We start from the raw sequence: 21,724 nt of genomic DNA on the forward strand, positions 1-21,724 counted from the left end.
TTTCTTTTGAGTATATTAACATCAATAATATTGACTATTAACGATTGTGTAAAGTTCCAAAGTGATGCTTTTGATCAGGTACCTAGAAACAACGAAACAATTCTTAATGCTTTAACTTCAAATACTTGGATAGCTTACTGTCAATTTTTAAATCATTTATTATGGTCTGGTGTAATTTTTGTGTAATTAAGATCTGGGAGTTTTGGTTTAAAACCATTCTTTTAATAACAGCGCAATTATAAAAAAGTTTTATTGAAACTAACCAAACGCACCAAAAGTATTTATTTGAAGGGAGTAAGAATAAAATGTAAAATACGACTTATAACACACCTAACGACTGGTTTTTAACGTAACTAGCGTTAATCATCCCTAGCTTTTGTTACACCTGGTGGCAGAATTGTAAAATTCGTTGATACACCTAATTTTAAAATATAATAGATACACATCATATAAATAGATGATTTAAAAAGACTTAACTAACTTTACTTTGCAATTTAAAAACAATGCAATTCAGAAAATTAAAGGGTTAAGCTATCAATGGAAAACGTGAAAACTTGAAGGAGCGCCGATTGTACACAATAAATTACGTCTACACTACTTCCAGTTTCACCGTTCCCGTTTTCAAAGACTAAACACGTCTATTATTGAACATAACGTGAAAAATTAATTTAACATAAGAATACAAACTTACTTAATACGAATAAAAATAGTGCGGTGCAGAAAATAGAAAGGTTAAGCAATGTCTCGGAAACGTGAACGGGGAACTTGAGGTTTACAGGTTGTACACAGTAAAGCTACGTCTACACTTCTAAAAGTTTCACCTACACGTTTTCGAGGGCTTCACATGCCTTTTATTGAACATAAACTGTAAAATAATTTAACATACCAATACAAAGTTTACAAATTAAAAATAAATAAAAAGAATGCAGAAATGAATGGAAGTAATATTTAACATACACTACAAAAACTGAAAACTTACAACTTACTTTGAACATATTTTCCTACTAACGGCGTTCCTTTTCTAGCAAGCGAAGGTCGCGACCAAATTGAGAAAAAAATGACTTGGTTATTCCCGCTAGAAGAAATTTCCGACAAAGTCGGAGAGTGTCACACGTAAAATCGTTTTATCACATTTCCGGAAAATGTTTCGAAATATCTTGATGGATAGCCCACATAATTATTGCAACATCATCTTTTTAAAAGACCTGCGCGTCTTTATCGTACTTTGAGAAGACGATCACTTAAACAATAAACAATTGACGAGCACCGCGTACGACTGTCTTCGAAATCCTTTTAATGTAAGCAAGACCTGTGACGCCGCGCTCTTGGCCTTCCGCTCTACGATAAGCTCAAACAACGCGCCAATAGCCCAAAATACAGTCCGGCTCCGAAATCCCTAGCTACAATAGTGAATCGTAAAAGCGAAGTAAAAATATTTGAATATGAGTTAAATTCTTAAATTTAGATAGTATTAGTTAAATTCTTAAATTTAGATAGTATTAGTTAAATTCTTAAATTTAGATAGTATTAGTTAAATTCTTAAATTTAGATAGTATTAGTTAAATTCTTAAATTTAGATAGTATTAGTTAAATTCTTAAATTTAGATAGTATTAGTTAAATTCTTAAATTTAGATAGTATTAGTTAAATTCTTAAATTTAGATAGTATTAGTTAAATTCTTAAATTTAGATAGTATTAGTTAAATTCTTAAATTTAGATAGTATTAGTTAAATTCTTAAATTAAGATAGTATTAGTTAAATTCTGAAATTTAGATAGTATTAGTTAAATTCTTAAATTAAGATAGTATTAGTTAAATTCTTAAATTTAGATAGTATTAGTTAAATTCTTAAATTTAGATAGTATTAGTTAAATTCTTAAATTTAGATAATATTAGTTAAATTCTTAAATTTAGATAGTATTAGTTAAATGCTTAATAAAATAACTAAAATTAATTAATATTAATAAAATACCTAAAATTAATTAATATTAATAAAATAACTAAAATTAATTAATATTAATAAAATAACTAAAATTAATTAATATTAATAAAATAACTAAAATTAATTAATATTAATAAAATAACTAAAATTAATTAATATTAATAAAATAACTAAAATTAATTAATATTAATAAAATAACTAAAATTAATTAATATTAATAAAATAACTAAAATTAATTAATATTAATAAAATAACTAAAATTAATTAATATTAATAAAATAACTAAAATTAATTAATATTAAATTCTTAAATTTAAATATTAATAAATTCTTAATTTTAAATATAATTAAATTCTTTAATTTAATTAATATTAGTTATTATTAATATCTTAAATTTAATTATTATTAAAATCTTAAATTAAATTATTATTAAATTCTTAAATTTAAATATTATTAAATTCTTAAATTTAAATATTATTAAATTCTTTAATTTAATTAATATTAATTATTATTAAATTCTTAAATTTAATTATAATTAAATTCTTAAATTTAATTATTATTAAATTCTTAAATTTAATTATTATTAAATTCTTAAATTTAATTATTATTAAATTCTTAAATTTAATTATTATTACATTCTTAAATTAAATGATTATTAAATTCTGAAATTAAATTATTATTAAATTCCTAAATTTAATTAATATTAGTAAAATTCTTAAATTTACTTAACAGTAAATTCTTAAACCTACTTAATATTAAATTCTTAATTTAATTATTATTAGTTAAATACCTAAATTTAATTAATATTAGTTAAATACCTAAATTTAATTAATATTAGTCAAATACCTAAATTTAATTAATATTAGTTAAATACCTAAATTTAATTAATATTAGTTAAACCTAAATTTAATTAATATTAGTTAAATACCTAAATTTAATTAATATTAGTTAAATACCTAAATTTAATTAATATTAGTTAAATACCTAAATTTAATTAATATTAATTAAATACCTAAATTTAATTAATATTAATTAAATACCTAAATTTAATTAATATTAAATTCTTAAATTTAATTATTATTAAATTCTTCAATTTAATTATTATTAAATTCTTCAATTTAATTGTTACTAAATTCTTAAATTTAATTATTAGTAAATTCCTAAATTTTATTAATTTTAGTTAAATTCTTAAATTTACTTAATATTAAATTCTTAAATTTACTTAATATTAAATTCTTAAATTTACTTAATATTAATACTTAAATTTACTTAATATTACATTCTGAAACCTACTTAATATTAAATTCTTAAATTTTATTATTATTAGTTCATTTCTTAATTAATAAGTTTATAACATAAACCTTTATCTCAAATCTAATTAATATTAATTTAATTATCAAATTAAATATTAATTTTCTCCTCAAAATTTATTCATTCCATCTTAAAATTTAATATTAATTTAATCCCCAAATATAATATTAATAAATAAATAAATAATAAATTTAGCTGTAAATTATCTGAACTTAAAACTTTACCGGCTCTTAATACGTAGGAGCCATGAAAACTGTTGTCAATTAAAATTATATTATGCTTTTAACCTTTCGGTCATTTTTAAACACTTTGTACATATAATTTTTTATGCAATGTGTGTCAACTAGCTGACGCTGTAATAGTGTTGTTTTGATACACAATAAACAAGTTTCCATTTCCAAATTTAATATAAAATTTATATTAAAATATATTATATTTTTAATGTTTTTAATGTTTTTAATTATTTAAATTTCTTAATTTAATTTTTAATTATTTATTTAAATTTATTTATTTATTTTTTTATTTTTTTAAATTTGTTATTTTTTTATATTTTTATTTATTTAATTTTTAATTATTTAATAAATTTATTAATTTAATTTTTAATTATTTGATAAATTTATAAAGTTTAGTAATTAATAAATTTATAAAGTTTATTAATTAATAAATTTATAAAATTAGTTCATTAATAAATTTAATTTTTAATTTAGTATTTAAATTTACTTATTAAATTTAATTATAAATTATTAATAATTATTAATTATTATCAAAGGTTGTTCCGAAATACTCGAACCACTACTAAAACACATTTTCAATCTATCACTATCCACCGGTATCTTTCCGTCTCTATGAAAAATTGTGGTAGTATCACCTATTTTCAAGTCTGGCCTTGCTGGTGACGTTAAAAACTATAGACCTATCTCATTGCTCTGTTGCTTCGCCAAAGTCGTCGACTCACTCATCCATTCCATTATCTACAACTGGTTCAAACCACACTTCGTAAACACACAACAAGGTTTTCTTAAGTCAAGATCAGTTGAAACTAACAATGTATCGTTTCTCGAAGATGTGATGCCACGGGTTTGAAGCCGTTCTCAAGTCAACGTCGCGACGTGTCCATTGACTTATCCAAAGCATTTGACAGGGTTTCGCACGCTCTTCTAGTCACTAAACTCCAACTATATTGTCTTGCTGGCCAGGCTCTGAATTGGGTAGCGGATTATCTTACCAACCGAACTAATTTTATCAAATGTAATGGTTGCCTAACTGATGTTTCGTATCCCACGACTTGCGGAGTGCCCCAGGGTAGCTCCCTCGGCCCCCTTTTATATACCATATACGCCAACGACCTTCCGGCTGTTCTTACAAAGAGTAACATCAAGCAATTTATTGATGATAATAAGATCTACCATACCATTCCTGAAAAAAAAAACGACTGCAGAGTGCTACAAGACGATATCACGAGGGTTGCAAATTGGTGCACCGCGAACAACCTACTAATAAATGAGACCAAATTCCAGCCATCTCTTTTACTAGAAAAGCCCACCCTATCATGCAAAAATCATATATTTATTTTAAGTGAGTATTAATTTAACCATATTTTTATTTTAAGTTAACATTTATTTAACCATATATTTATTTTAAGTTAATATTAATATAACTTCTTTTTAAGTTAATATTAATATAACTTCTTTTTAAGTTAATATTAATATAACTTCTTTTTAAGTTAATACTTCATATCAACTCATTGTTTATTTAATATGAGTTAAGTTCTCAATTCCTAATTTTAATTTAATGAGTTATGTTTTCTGTTTCTAATTTTAATTTATTATGAATTTAATTCTTAATTTTAATTTACTTCTTAATTTCAAATTAAAAATTATTAAATTAAAAAATTCCGTTTAACCTCAAACCAATACTAAATAGAGGGCTCCAAATTGTTAAAACATACAGCGACGAAGCGAAGCGAAAAACCCTGTACATACTCTACCTCATAAACTATACTATTTGCAAATATTCAAGGGTCGCTTTACCATCGGCAATAGTGTGAGCCAAATTTATTAAATTTGTCCCTTTTTCAGAGTATAATTCTGGCTGCATCTATGATGTGCCGAGCTAAAAGAGAGAGGCTCTGGAAACGCTCGCTTCGTACGTGTTTATTTGATCAGCTTCCGCTCTTCGGTTCACGATTCCTTTTTTGGTCTGAAGTAGAGTTTACTTTTTCACCCGAAACAACGTTCCGATGTCTGATATTAACGTTCTTCGAGAGGTCACGTGAGCTCTCTAGCCGCAGCTGAGACAAGAGTACCAGTGATAGTTCAAAGTATACACTTGAAATAAAATGTGCCGCTCTTTATTGTTGTTTTGGATTCAAATTTCACCTTTTTCGAAAATGTTGCGCAATTTAACTTTTCTTTTTGCAGTTCAGGGAACGTTTTCTTAATCGAATACCATTTTTAAATAAGTGTTAGAAAAGTTCTTACCATAGATTTAAATAAAGAATTCAGTTTTTTGTCAAATTAAATGGTAAATTTTTTTATCATTAGGTTATACACAAATGTGTCCAAAAAGCAAACATTGAAATACTTAGAATTCCGGTTTTTACTTTTAGAATCAAAAGTTTTATCCTTGCCCAGAAATGCTGGTTGGATGGCTAGTTTGGGTTCATTTATTTTTCTAATCCCTCAAAATTTAAATGCAGCTTATCGGCCTTTGGCGAAGTATTAAGTGTAGGATCTATTAACCTAATCATTTAAGTACAGTTTCGAGTTTATTGACTAAATTTAAAATGTAGTTTGTTTGTCTTCAATAAAAAATACCCAAAATTTCATGCACAAATATGCGAGATTTTAAAATATTAAATTTAAATGATTGAAGTCCCACCTATATTTAGTAAAGAATAATAATCGTAAATTGAAGGTTAAGAATATCAATTAAATTTATACTAAATGTGTAATCTAAAGTCGTGCAGTTAATTTTAAATTTCATTATAATTCTTTATAAGCATATTAATCTTGTGGAATAAATTTAAAAAAAATAACTCTTGACTTTCTGTCTCTCCATTTACGAAATTCCCAATTTACAGTACTTTTTTGTGCTGTAGGTTACGTTTCCTTTAAAAAACAAGAAAATGTGCACAAAAAATGTTATTCAAAGTCTTAAGAAACTAATAAGAAATCTCATTGTGAATAGGATGAAGTTAGATCCAAAAAGTTGATCATTTGCCGTAATCGGCTTACAAGTCCGTACTTTTGACAGTTCTAAAGTTCGAAAAGCCTTTGATAATGCAAAAATTATAATAAGTTAAATATGCCGGCGTACATATTTAGTAAAGTGCCTAACCCAGTGCCGGATTTAGACTACTGGAGCCACCCTCCCCCCGAAACGGTCTAAGTTATAGCAGATGTTTCAATATAATACGTTATAAACTTGTGATTTCGAGGTAAATGGCTTATTTTTAATATAACAATACTTAAACACGCATTATTTACTCTTTACTCGTATTTAAAATTCCCCGAAAAAGTCGCGTGTTTCTTTAAATATTTCGTCGCGTGATTTTATGTAGCTCTTTTAAATGCGTATGACTGTAGTCAGAGATATACATGAACCGAAATTATCCGCGACCTATCTCGGTAACGTTGGATTCATTCCCCCCTAAAAAGACGAGTTTTGCTAATCCCCCATAATGGAATTTCATCCCGTCCTCCAGATCTCGAAGAGCTTTGGAGTACGCCACCTGGCGTTTCTAGTGGGAAATTTTTAATAAACACGGACTAAGAAATTAACTAAGGAAGAAACTTTTACAGTCCGTGTCGCAAACAGACCAATTTTATATTAAGTCGAATTTTTTAATTAAATGAACAAGCTTTTCCAAACGAACAAGCTTAAACTGAAACATAAATGGGTGGGATGTAATTTAGTTAAAAACACGAGAAAAGCCAAAGGAATTGACAATATTCCCAATACCTGTTAATTATTTACAACATAAGCTACAATCACGGTCGTGCTACAATCAGCCGACAACCCAAAATTAGACATTTACCCAAAATTAGACATATACCAAAAACTAGACATTTACCCAAAATTAGACATTTACCCAAAATTAGACATTTACCCAAAATTAGACATTTACCCAAAATTAGACATTTATCCAAAATTAGATATTTACCCAAAATGTGATATTTACCCACATTTAAAAAAAATATATTTGAAATTTTGAATAATTTCATAATCTTAGATTTTGCCATGTTAATAGAGAAATATATAATATTAGTTGTCAAAAACGTTTTCGTGCCATGGTAAAACTCCATGGTAGTTTCCTTTGTAAGTGGAAAACGAATCTAACCGTGATACCTCGGATTTTTCTTTTCGCGGGCGGTCCTTAATTTGTAAATGCTTCAGTTTTCACCTTCCCCGCTCTCTATGGCAAAATGCCCCTAAAGAATATGCGCTCGCTGATAATTTCGGTACATGTATTTCTGCTGTAGTGTAACGATGCTTGTAGGATCTGAATACTAACATAAGTTTATGGTCATAAAATTTAAAATACTCAATTATATAGAAAGGTAAAGACCAACGTTATAAAACGTGTGTACTCGGTAAGTCCTATTTTTCGGAAAGAATATTTTGCATACTTTTGCAAAACTAGTGCGAACTGGCCATTTTCAAGACCTATTTTGCGGAAAGAATATTTTGCATACTTTTGCAAAACTAGTGCGAACTGGCCATTTTCAAGACCTATTTTGCGGAAAGAATATTTTGCATACTTTTGAAAAACTAGTGCGAACTGGCCATTTTCAAGACCTATTTTGCGGAAAGAATATTTTGCGTACTTTTACAAAACTAGTGCGAACTGGCAATTTTCAAGAATAGCGCCCCCTCCTATATATTTGTTTTGATTGTGCTATAATATAGCATTTTTCGCAAGCTATCTATTGCCGTTAAAATTATTTTTCGGAAATGAATACTTAAGGAGATATAATTAATTAAAAATTATCAAAAGACTATACGGTGGCGCCGCGCAATCACTTCGCTCGAGCGCTGGGGGCGCGCGGCGCCTCCCCAGCCCCATACTAAAAAAAGTCATGGTCCATCTATAACGTTACCTAGAGGACAGTACCAAGCCTTACGCATCAAGTATATAATTTTAAATTATATACTTAGATCATTAACTATATCGCCTTAAGTATTCATTTCCGAAAAATATTTTTAACAATACTATATTATAGCACAATCAAAACAAATATATTGGAGGGGGCTCTATTCTTGAAAATTGCCGCATCAGCTACTTTCGCACTAGTTTTGCAAAAGTATGCAAAATCTTCTTTCCGAAAAATAGGACTTTCCTGTATACTGTGGCTACTATGGCTACTTTAGCTACGAAAATGTATGTGGGAAGACGTCGTTGCTTAAAATTAAGCACCAATAGTAGAAGGAAAGTGAGGGTGTGGCATCGATCCCGGGTTCGGGTTTGGGTTCGGGATCGAAATCCGGGATTTAAGGGATGAAATGGGGGTAAAATCGTCAAAAAGTCAATGTATTTAGGGTATTTCTCGCGACGATTTGTTTTCCCGTATATCAACATATTGTGTCCAGGCCAACTTGTTCATTTATCTACGCTTATCTCGAAAGATACTTGAACGTATATCTTATCAAGTTTTATCGTACGGAATAAGTTGAAATGAGGTAAAAATTGATAACCTAGGCGGCGCGTGCGCAGATTACCCCGGGGGACGCGGTTAATTTGAATTTAAGAGTTTTTTGACGTCATGGAATATGGGACGCGGTTAACGTGCGCGGATTGGGGCGCGGTTAATTTGAATTTAAAACATAGATTTGAGTGTTTTGACGTCATGGAATATTCGTTGTTAAAATGACGTAGAATGGAAATATTTTTAAACTTAATTTTAATATCATTGTAGTACTTAAATATGCTTGACACTTGAACCTTTCTCACGAGTATTTCAAACGAATATCTAAAGTTTAAGTATGAGAAACGTATCGTTCTCAAGTATTGTAATTGTACACGTGATTCCGTATGAGGACCGGGTGAATTCCTATATACGTAACGCGATACACTTCAAAATGCGTATACGTAGAATGGAATTAATTTTAAACTCCATTTTAAAAAATAAGATATCGAAGATAAATAATTTCAGAGTATAAAAAGGGAAAACCGTATAATAGTAAGACCATATTTAGAAAGTTCACCATCTGAATTGTATTGGAAGTGACTTCGAGGAACCTTAAAATGTAAGTAGGAATACTCAGTGATAATTCTTAACTTTGTCTTAATGTATTTATTTTATAGGAATTGTTCATTTCCTGTGTCTGCTGACAAAGGGTTAATCGTTTATGCAGATGAAACCATCTACTGCGGTCTATTAGATTTAACAAAGGGTATCAAACTAACAGAAGCGGAACTGCAAGAGCTATGGACAAAGAAAGATGCCATTGAAGCTTATTTCAATAACGAAGCTGAAACTTCGTGGGTTTTCACAGGTTCTGAAACTAAACGGTTTTCGGTTCATAGATTTGCCGAACAAAAGGTTTTAGATGTTAGACAAATGTACCATGGTTATGGAGTAAACTATGGAAAACTGTTACCGACTAAAGAGGGGGTAGCTTTCGCTCAATCTTCTTGGTTGAATTTCCTCGACCAGTACAAGTCTATTCAGAAGTGTTTAAAGAAAATCAAGGAAATAAAGGAGGCGATGACTAACGTTGTAATTAAACAATTACACGAAGCTCTTAAGAAAGCGTGCAATGGCTGTCAAATTGATCATCCATCTCAACTCCAGCATGATTGTATCATGACGGATTATTCTAAGCGCGTAGATTTGCATTTTTATGAAATAATTATGTCGGTAGATTGTGAAAATATTATTGAAATGTTTACTATTCGCTGTGAATTGTCGAAAGAAATTTTAAATAATATAATGTCACTAATAATATGCAATGCTAAAAACTTGTTAAAAAGTTAATAAAATTGATTGCACTAATGTTCCGATTCTCATTTACCATTATGGATTTAAGCTTACAACATCCAATGAATGGGCTTGTAGCCGGGTCCACCCAATGCGGAAAGTCATTCCTGGTGGGACGGTTGATTCAATATAAGAAGACCTGTATATCCCCTCCTCCGGAGAGGATAATATGGTGTTATACCGAGTATCAGCCGAAACTATTTCAATCAATATTAGAACACACACCTTCAGTCGAGTTTCACGAAGGGTTACTCGATGTTAATATATTAAACCCGCAAATTAGGAATTTAGTTATTTTAGACGATTTGTTATGCGAGATATCTAATAATAAAGATGTAACTAATTTATTTATTCGTGGATCTCATCACAGAAACACCTCCGTACTAATTTTAATGCAAAACCTTTATTACCCCGGAAAAGAAATAAGAACTTTAAATTTAAATGCTCATTATCTATTTATTTTTAAATCACCACGAGATAAATCAACAATTTATCATCTCGCGAGGCAGATATCTCCCACCAATAGCAAATACGTTATTGATGCGTTTCAACAAGCTACGTCACGGAAATTTGGGTATTTATTAGTTGACTTGAAACCTCACACCCCAGATCAGTATTTACTACGAACAGGTTTAATACCGGGTGAAGAATCGGCTGTCTTTATTCCAAAATGAAGTGTATTATAGAAGGGAATTTTTTTAGGGTTAATCGAGAGTGGATTATTAAAGAATTAGCTTACGTAGTATTAGAAACTGAAGAATCGGAAGTGTTTACTTTCAAATCTCCATGCCCTTTCAAAGAGCTTTCAAACGAAAATAAAAGACAATGCAGATGGATATCTCATAACATTTGTCATCTTCGATGGGATGACGGCGAACGTCCTTACAGAACGAGACGTGACATTTGCAATCAGATAGCGGAAAAAGCTACTTCGTTTTTCAACAAAGGTTTAGAAAAAGCTGCAGTATTATCGACACTCCTCGGTGTTCCAGTAACTAACATCGAAGATACCGGTTGTCCTAAATTATCAGAACTATAAGACGTTGAATTAAACTGCCCTTTTCATTCCGAAACTGTTCATTGCGCTTTAAGAAAGGCTAAGAAAATCTCTAAATGGATGTCTCAAAACGAGTAAAGGAAAACCTAGACTTTCTACGTTTCCTGACATCCTGTAATCTAAATCAAAGAAAGACAGCTATTAAATACGCTAGCAAGGAAGCTATACTGGCTCTCGTTGAATGTTGTATAAATGTATTACACGGAACAATTGAACTGTCAGAACGTCATCGTAAGCGGTTAAAGAAACATAGCGCGGTTATACGAAACGTGTCGAAGAAGAATCCTATATCAAAACGACGAAAGATACTGGTACAAAAAGGTGGTTTTCTTCCATTTTTATTAGCGCCACTGCTATCTATCGTTAGCTCAGTCGCCGGAAGTGCAATAAGCCGAGCTATAAACCGATGATGGCTCGAAAAATGCTTCTAGTACCTGAAGATGTAATGGAGAGATTAAAAAACACTCCACCTTCCAAAACAGAAGAAACACCTGAACTTCAAAAAGAGAAGACACTCGATGATGAAATGAAATCTATTCTAGATAATCCAGATTTAAACGAATCAGAGAAATTAGCATTATACAATCAAACTCTCCAACGACGGTTAACTTACGTACGTAAAGAGCAAATCTCTCCCGTTATTGAAAACTCTGAACGGCCTAAAACCTGGTTCGCGCAAATATCTTATTCTCTACCTGCAACTTATGTTAGTGATGCGATTTCATTATACCGAGCGACTACGGAAGATCCGAGATATATTAGATGGACTAACTCAGGAGAGCTTTCTATTCGAGGACAAGTGATTGGAGGATCTAATATAATCGATCTTTTGTATGACGCTGTGAGAAAAACGCCTGGAACAGCGATTGATCCTATAGGAGTTACAGAGTTTTACGAGGGCATTCATAAGTCAAATATTTCAAAACGTTTAATTAAAAATCCTGTAAGATTGACACTGTTAAAAACATTCGCTGTATTTCATACACCACCAAGTAGTTCAATGTTATCATCATCTTCACCTAGTCCTCTAAGATCTTGGATACATACTAAATAAAATATATTAACCTGATAATTTTGTTCTCATTTCATAGTATAAGCCTACAATGGAAGGTTGTACAGAAACGGTCTCTTTAGGACTTTTAGCCTATTTATCACAATCATTTTCAAAATCACCGAAAATTATCACAGCTGTATTAATTATCATAGTTATTATAATATTAGAATGATTTAATTTCCTTTTTTGGCGTTACATGCCATTACATCAAAATATTACCCAATATGGAGAAAGAACTTGAGCAGATCTATACTAACCCCGCAGACCCAGGGTCATTCGCTGGAGTTCAAGCGCTCTATAATTCCGCTCGACATAAAGGTTTAAAGGTTTCATTGGAAAAAGTAAAACAATTTCTAATAAAGCAGGATACATATACGCTGCATAAAGCTGCTAGAAGACGATTCAAACGAAATCGAACTATTGTTTATGGAATTGACGAACAGTGGCAAGCGGACTTGGCAGATTTTCAGAAGCTGTCTAAATATAATTCAGGATCTCGCTACGTATTATGTATTATCGACATATTTAGCAAATACGCTATGGCTGTAGCGGTTAAAAATAAGAAAGGTGTAACAATTTTAGAAGCGTTACGTAACGTTTTTGAAAAAGGCCGTCAACCGAAAAGAATTCAAAGTGATCATGGAAACGAATTTGTCTGTCAAGAAGTGCAGAGTGAATTAGAAAGAAGGAACATTAAATTTTTCGCTACCCGATCGGAAATGAAAGCGTCCATTATTGAAAGATTCATTAGAAGTTTTAAATCTCGTTTATATCGCTATTTCACGCCGAATAACACCCTTAAATATATCGACGTTTTAGATGATATTATAAACGCTTATAACAATAGTTATCATAGATCAATTAAATGTAAACCCGCGGAAGTTACTCTAGATAACTCTGCTAAAATATGGAAAAATCTTTACGGTTCGGTAAATTTTTCTCCTCCGTTAACATACGCGTTTGAAATTGGAGATATTTGTAGAATAAGTAGAAATTTATCAATTTTCGATAAGAAATATAACCCGAATTTTACTACAGAATTGTTTAAAATAGCTGAGAGACTACCACGTGACCCACCTGTATATAAGCTGATGGATTTAAATTCTAACCCCATTTTAGGAGTATTCTATCGAGAGGAGGTTCAGATTGTTGGTCGAGATTTAAAAGACTGTTACTTCATAATCGAAAAAGTAATAAAAAAGAGGAAAAAATCGGACGGTCGCGTAGAACTGTATGTCAAGTGGCAAGATTACGACCCTACATTTAATTCTTGGATACAAGAAGTGGATTTAAAATGAGTTTTTACGTAACGCTACCTTCAGATTCCTCGTCATTATATTACCAAGATAATAGCGTTGGTAAATTTCGAACGTATTTAGCTGAACCGTTAAGATTTGAGGAACAGTACGAAGTTGGGTTAGCGGAAATAAGCTATCCTCGGACATGGCATAACGTTCGAAAACCTAATCTATTGGTTATTAAAGACCCTCTCGAATATGATAAAATAATTGAAGTTCCCGCGGGTTTTTATAAAACTCCGGAAGAACTATTACATGTTATGAACGTCCACAACCAAGAAGAAGAACAAGTTACATTCGCTTATTTAAATTATTCTAATCGAATTAAAGTTAAATTGCAACCGAAAATCAGAGCTGTAATTGGCCCCGATCTATCGATTTTACTAGGTTTTAAGGATAGAAGAGATAATGATTTCACCATTTTAAATTCAATGATAACCCCCTACCCAGTTGATATGAACGCTGGGTTACATTCCTTATTCGTTTATTCCGATCTGGTTGAAAATAGCGTTGTTGGGGATAGTTTAGCACCTCTATTAACAATCATAAGCGTCGAAGAGAAAGCCGAGTCTAATGGGAAAACAACTACAAAAATATTTTCACAACCTCATTACCTACCAGTCGTGTGTAATAATATTAAGACTATAGAGATTAATATAACAGATGATTTAGGTGAGCCAATACAGTTTCATAGTGGAAAAGCTCACGTTGTATTACATTTTAAACCCCGTAAAATGTGGACTTTACTATAAACCTTTAATCATTCAGGACACACCTTCATTCTAGCTTAAGAGAGCGAACAGTTAACATCATGAGGTCTGAATATTCACCTTCAAGAACTGATTATGAAAGTTACTATTTAAACCAGGTTGGTTTCGGTGGAATACCTGTATATAGAGGTTTAGCCGTGCAAAGAGGACATGGACTAGGAAATATATTATCTTCAGCGTTTAGATTCGCGGTACCTTTACTGAAGAAAGGCGCTACTTACTTGGGAAAAAAACTTTTAAGTACCGGAGCGAAAGTAGCGACCGATGTTGTTAGCGGAGTCCCAATTAAAACAGCGTTTAAATCGCATTCTATTAACGCTGGAAGGGAAACTTTAGCTTCAGCAGCTGATGAAGCCATGAGACTAACATCTTCAGCTACGGATCATATTAAAAGAATGACGGGTTCCGGAAATAAAAGGAAACGAACTCAATCGAAAAGCGCCATTTCAACAGCAGGCAGGATAGCGAAAGGACGGTTCCCTAAACGTTCCGATATATTCTCATAATGTCCTTTTACTCAGTTGAGTGTATAAATTCCGAGCTAGATTTGTTTCAAGTACCTATGACACAATCTTCGATTATTGGTGGAGAATGGGTTGAGTATAATCCAATATCAAATATAGTTGATAACGCATCAATTACATTTTCTATCAACGGTAACTCTGAAACGTATATAGACCTTTCACAAACTTTGCTGCACGTTCGAGTTAAGGTAACTAAAGATAATGGTCAACTACCGCAACCCGCGGTTCCAGGTGTTGCGGGTGGGGCCGCCGGAACTCCAGCCGACAATATCGCCCTCGAGAATTTGTTTCTTCATTCGCTTTTTAGCGACGTCCACGTATTTCTTAATGAAAGATCAGTAACACCTTCCAGTCAAAATTACGCTTATAAAAGTATGATACAAACTTTATTAACGTTCGGAGATTCTGCGAAAAAAAGTTATTTAACGAGTTCACTTTTCTATCGGGATACGCCTGGAAAGTTCGATTCATTTTTCGATAACGATGGTTTCTCTAAACGAGCGAGTTTAGCGCAAAAGGGGCGATTGACTTGTTAGGCGTAGTCCATACTGATTTATGTCAACAACCACGCTTTTTATTAAATATGGTTGATTTGAAATTTAAATTCGATAAAAATAGAGCAGCTTTTTGCGTTCATTCCGACGTAAAATGTAAAGTGGAGATTTTATCAGCTTCCCTTTATCTGAGGAAAGTTAAAGTGATACCGGAACTATCGCTCGCTCAAGCCAAGGCGTTACAATATGGAACCGCTACATATCCTGTAACTCGTTCGGAGTGCACCTCATTTTCTATACCCGCTGGTCTTATGGCTAGTGTGCAAGATCATTTATTTACCGGACAAGCACCTAAGAAAGTTGTTATCGGGTTTGTGGAACAAAAAGCGTTTCTAGGAGATTTGAAAAAATCCCCGTACAACTTTCAACATTTCGATTTATCAAGCATTGGATTGTACATTGACGGTAGCAGCGTCCCTCATAAGGCGTTATCTCTAAACTTTGAGGAAAATCTATATATTCAAGCTTATTGCAATCTTTTCATTTAAACTAATCAGTGGAACGTAGATGAAGGGAATCAGATAAGTCGGGAAGATTACCCTAACGGAAATTGTTTATTCGCGTACAATTTAACCTCGGATCTTAATAACAACGCTAATCACTTGCATCTTGTAAAAAACAGTAACCCGAGATTAGAATTAAAATTTGCAAAACCGTTACCGGAGACGATTTCCATTCTAATTTACGCCGAGTTTCAAAATTTGATTGAAATTGATAAAAATCGAACCGTGATTTTCGATTACAGTAATTAATGGATTCGCTACAGATAACTAAAATACTTGAAAAAGATTTAAGTACTAAAAGTATATTTCAAGGCGTGTTCGCGGCTGACAAGCTACCTAAATACGTAAAAATATTCCCTTCTCTATTTATTGTAAATACCGATACGAGTGCTGAACCTGGAGAACACTGGGTTCTAATATATTTTTCTAAACATAAAAATTGTGAATTCATGGATTCCTTTGGAAACCCGCCAGATTATTTTAAATTTAATGACTTTATTGAACGAAACAGTAAAACTGTAACTTTTAATTCTAATCAATTACAGAGTAATTCTAGTAATACGTGTGGAGCATTCTGTATCTATTTTGCTATAAACAGGTGTAAAGGAATAGAAATGTATAACATTGTGTCTAGGTTTAAGAAAGATAAATATGTAAACGATAAAATGATTAAAGAGTTTATGTGCAAAATGTATTCAATAAAATAATTTTTTACAATTTATAGCAATAGCAGTTTTTTTTATATATACATAAATACAAGCATTCATTATAATTTTTCAATATCTTTATGACCGTGCGCTAATGTACGAACCCCGCAGGGTAGAATGTATCTCTTATCATCATTTGGTGATAAACAAAGTTTTCTAGTATTTATAGTAAATAGTTCATGCTTGAAACTAGCTATACGCATCATCTCGGCTGACATGGTTTCTTGATTAAAAAGACAACGTTCATAGTCTTCGTGGCGGATGACGTTTCTAATAACGTTCATGGCAACGCCCTTACAAACCTTTTTATGGTTTAAAATTGACTCTAAAGATTTCCCCAATCGCAACTCCTTTTCTATCTCTTCAGCGGTCTTAGACTCCCCGTACAATTTAATAGAATAAAGCTTTGGACGAAGTCCTACAAAGCTTTGAATTAACTGCGAATTTGTCTCGTCTTTAAAATAACCGAGAGCTTTTTTATTCTGATTAGAATGAAGGAAATGCGAAGGTGGATAATCAGAGAAGTCAAAGCGGTTTTTATGAACTTCAAAGTCTTTATAAACATCATCCGTCTTAATGTTGTACGTTAAACTGTCTGTAAATATTTTATATATTAGTACTATTTAAATAAAAAATGCATATTAAATTAAATTACCAGTGTCTGTAAATAATAGTGATGCTTTGTCCCCGTACGTATTTTTTATGAATCCATAATGGAACCGATACATGAGCTCCTTGGATAAATCTAGAATGGTGAATCCGGTAAATATAGGCCGGTTAAGAACAATTTTAGCTCTCTTCTTATGAGCGCCGGCTAACTCTTCATTAAAGATGGTAAAGTGTTCAAACTGCGGGGAACTTGTAACTTTTAACATTCTTTCTGGTTTATGAATCAACTCGAAATTTATATGCTTCCGTAAATTTTCCATTGTTTTTCTAAAGAATTAAATGAAGTAAGGGAAAAACAGCAATAAATTATTTAAATTGATTTACCCGAAAACAGAGTTAACCATTAGTTTCCAGAAATTCTTTTCAAATGAACTCTTGGATAATTTCCTCTGTTCAGTGTTGAATCTAACATATTTTTCTAACCATTTTCCTTGAGTGAAGGTTAGAGCTCGATGAACCTTGGTTATTTTCAAACCTAATTCTACATATATTTTAAATTGCGGTAATGTACTATGTATTTCTCTTTATTATTTAAATTAGGAAGAAGTTTTGGTAGACTTTGATTCTCCTTAATATTTAATTTTCCTAAGAGATCTTTGGAGTATGGAGATAGCATATCATGTGTAATAACTTTAGATTCCGCCGCTACTGGGAGATCGTTATGTAAGTCATGCAACTCTGGAGGATATTCAAGATCCACCTGCAAAGGAAACAATTCTTTAAAAATATAATTCAATAATTATAACACTTGTTATTTACCTCTAAAATGTATCCGTTTTCAACGTTATTGGGAATACTCAGAATATTTTCACTGAGTGTTTGCAAATCATCCTCCTGAACCCACTGGAAGTCGCCTAGCGGTAGTGGTTCACACATAACAGCACCGTACAAATTATTAGCATCTTCAATTAAGTTAAATTAAGTTAATTAATATAATTAAAATTAAAATAATTAAAATAAAAAAATAAAAATAAAAAAAATTATTTATTTTTTTTAAAATGTAAATTACCTAAATAGCATATATAACTGCTCTCTTTAGACGAATCATATGTGTCGGCCATATATTTGTTATTCGCTTCAGAATAACGAGTTGAGATCATTGAAACACCGCCTCGAATCCCTAAAAATTCAATGTAAATACAATAATATTTAAAATATCACAAAAGCGTTACCCTTTTCAATAAATAAGTGTTGATCTATATCAAGTATGAGATCGAGGCGAACATCGGTCATCTTCAAAGCTGCTTGCCAGGCTAAACCTGGTGCGGTGTAAGCGTGAGCGGGATCTAATTTATAATGGGTTATAGATAATGTTCTAAAATTTTCAAAAACGTCGGCTAAGAGCAACGCATCGCTTTTCACATAGAGGTCGGTGTATTCCCCTACGAAAACCGAGGTTAAGAGATTTGAAATATTTATACTATAGTAATTTTACCTAATGTTTGAATATTAAACGCTGTCCAAACATTTTGGGCGTGTAAATAATCAGATTCTAAAATATTTTGATTTTTCAATGAACTGAAAAACGCTTCTCTAGGTGGCAGCATCGTCTCGTCAAATTTCTTTTCATCGTCCATATACTCGTACGGGTAGACCCCCTTCCGCAAAAGCAGTTGAACTTTCTCACTTTCAAAATATTTCTTAACAATCTGGAATTTACTGGCTCCTTCCAAAACGAGATTAGATACTAGAGCATCGAGGCTATCACTTAAAAATCGATAAGAGTCTAAAAACCGAAATCTCCCTAAAAAACAATAAAATTAATGTTAAGGTTAAATTCATAATTAAATATATTTTACCTAGTTTCAGCGAAATATAATTTTCGCTAGTGGAAGGAATACAGTCAAGTGTCTGTTCCTTAAAATGACCAATCTCCTGACATATAAGATGTAAATCGTATCTATGAAGATTTATTATTATTAGGTTTATTTCCTGGTTAATTAACTTAATAAATTCACCTGCTAAGGTTATGAAGGAAAATAGGGATACATTCTGGAACTTTCTTTTGAAGATTACAGACGTTATGCGCTGGCCCCCTATATTTGCCGCTGAAATGACAATGATCTCGAACAGCGGGCATATTTCCCTGATTTAGCTGCTTCTGACAAATGTAGCAATGCGTAGCAGCTTGAAACTGTTCCTCCTCCTCCGGGGTAATAATCATTGGTACATTTGTCTCAATGAGTTCCATCAACTCCTTCTCTAATTCCAGAATAGACTCCAGAAATCTTCGAGTTGCATCTTGTCCTCGATAGCAATCGGTTCGAACAGGTACACCTATAAGTATCCTATTGTAATATATCTAAAAGGGAATTTTGTCAAATAACTTACCGTTAGGTCCAACAAGCACCCACGAATACGCGCAGCTGATGTGCATGTTTACTTTGCTGGTATTTATATCGGGATCTAGATCACATCCTTGAACTCTCGGTAGGATTGCTTCAAAATCGGCGTAAAATACATACTGCACCTAATAATTTCATTTCATTAAGAGTTAAATTAAATAATTTTTATTTTTACCTTTTCTGTCCACTCATATTTATCAAAATAAACCGTCTTCTTCTTAGTAGGGAAAACTGTTTTTTGGACGCCGTGAGTGGCGCATTCTTCGATATGCGCATCACGTCGCTGTTCAGCGTTGCTTCCACTGAATCGGTGAAGACACATTCTAATACAGAAAATAATTAGTATATTTCAAACTAATATATTGGAAACTAAATTACCTGCAATAATAACTTGTATTTCTGTGTTTTGTTAGATGCTGTAGCAGTTTTCCTAGGTCTCGTATAAGACAGTAATGTCTATTCCCATCGTCAATATCTTTAGTTTCGTCGGTGATGTATAGCAAATCAACCTCCCTTTCCTTACAACACTTGTTAGCGCTTACGTAAAGGGGGAATATGTCTCCCGAAAAGCCGAACACAGATATTGATAAATTATTCATTAATTCAAATTTTTTAAGTTCCGTAGCGTTTAATTTGAAAGGAAAAGATATATCACTGGTATCAAGTTCATTTTCATAAGGTGTATATTTGGAAACACGATTAGCGTTTTGAGTCCGAGGAACTGGGTGAAGTTTAGCGAGAATTGACCAGAGAAAACATTTCTCGTCATTTTCGTTTCTAATATTAAGAATCGCGTGACGTCGAGATAGTTTTTCAGGTAGTTCCATATACGATGACCCTCGCAACGGTTGGTAAGATGCTACATTTAATTCTACATACAGAACACGGTCAATTACCCAACCCGATCCTATCAAAAATATAATGTTTTAGTTCAAAATATAACTTATAAATTTTAGTACATACCTGTCGCTTCAAAGTTTTCCGCTGCTGACTGTATTGTTTCAAGACATTCATTCAGCTGGCTTTCAATGACATCGGGCGTTAATGTTGTTTGCATAGTGCTCCGGAAATAGGGTCGTACTTCCGCTCTTTGTTCCTCACCCCCTAAAGGTCTCATATAAACAGATCTTACGAGTAGGAACCATTTAATTCCACGTTTACTGGTGAGTCTTTCCATTAGAAATTTACTGAAAGCGGCTCGGTAACGTCCGATAAACATCCCCGCATCAATATCATAGTCTTCAGCATTGTAACGGATAGATGCTAACGTATCATTCAAGGCCTGGACCATACTTGGAGATGCTGGTGGTGTTTCATCAAGTATTGATGAGGCGGGAACAGGTGATGGCGTTGGGTTGTTGGGTAAATCCGCTGTAGATGGTTGGATAGATTCCAGTTGAATTTCTTGAAGCAGACTAGGTGAAGGTGGACGGTATGGCGATGGTGGACGGAAAGATGCTAGCGAACGTTGCATTGGTGACGGTGTGCGAGACAGGTCCATGGGTTCGGAAGGGCCGGGTGCGTTCAAGTCATGAGTTCGTTGATGGCTCTTGAAATGTTCCAATCTAGCAACATTCTTACCACATACTTCACAGACAAACGTATGTCTATCACCGTGTACTTCTCTAACATGCCGATTTAAGGAGGACTTGGTAGCGAAACTTTTCGCGCACGTAGGGCAAATATGTTGGGCTTTAGGCATCTTGAATATAGCTACCGCAGTTAACCGTGGAATGACCTCCTACAACGCTATACAACCTCTTTTATAGTATATTCAAGTATCATTTGAGAACAATACGTTTCTCATACTTAAAATATTCGTTTGAAATACTCGTGAGATAGGTTCAAGTGTTAAGCATATTTAAGTACTACTTACGCGTTAATGCTATTAAAATGAAGTTTAAAAATATTTCCATTCTACTTTAACAACAAATATTCCATGACGTCAAAACACTTCAATTCAAATTAACCGCGCCTCCCGGGGAATCTGCGCATGCGCCGCCTAGGTT

The 21,724-nt window shown here is 32.2% G+C and overlaps 2 protein-coding genes across 2 annotated transcripts; one reads left to right on the forward strand and one right to left on the reverse strand.

Moving 5' to 3' along the window:
• Window positions 1-9,489: 9,489 nt before the first annotated feature.
• LOC149945673 (uncharacterized) lies at window positions 9,490-10,178 on the forward strand. The gene is made up of 3 exons (XM_090176670.1): window positions 9,490-9,500; window positions 9,559-10,114; window positions 10,170-10,178. Coding segments are annotated over exons 1-3 (567 nt in total). The 5' UTR covers window positions 9,490-9,498.
• Window positions 10,179-17,851: 7,673 nt separating this feature from the next.
• Window positions 17,852-21,701, reverse strand: LOC149945674 (uncharacterized). The gene is made up of 10 exons (XM_090176671.1): window positions 20,679-21,701; window positions 20,094-20,622; window positions 19,891-20,038; window positions 19,702-19,840; window positions 19,360-19,647; window positions 18,806-19,114; window positions 18,543-18,752; window positions 18,380-18,490; window positions 18,130-18,272; window positions 17,852-18,070 (listed from the first exon to the last, which is right to left on the reverse strand). Exons 1-10 carry the CDS (start codon window positions 21,415-21,417, stop codon window positions 17,852-17,854), a joined length of 2,835 nt encoding a protein of 944 aa, XP_090032797.1. The 5' UTR covers window positions 21,418-21,701.
• Between the last annotated feature and the right edge of the window lie 23 nt (window positions 21,702-21,724).

The sequence above is a fragment of the Leiobunum rupestre genome, chromosome 5 (assembly GCF_980474605.1).
Source record: "Leiobunum rupestre chromosome 5, qqLeiRupe1.1.hap1, whole genome shotgun sequence".
Lineage (NCBI taxonomy): Eukaryota > Metazoa > Arthropoda > Arachnida > Opiliones > Sclerosomatidae > Leiobunum > Leiobunum rupestre.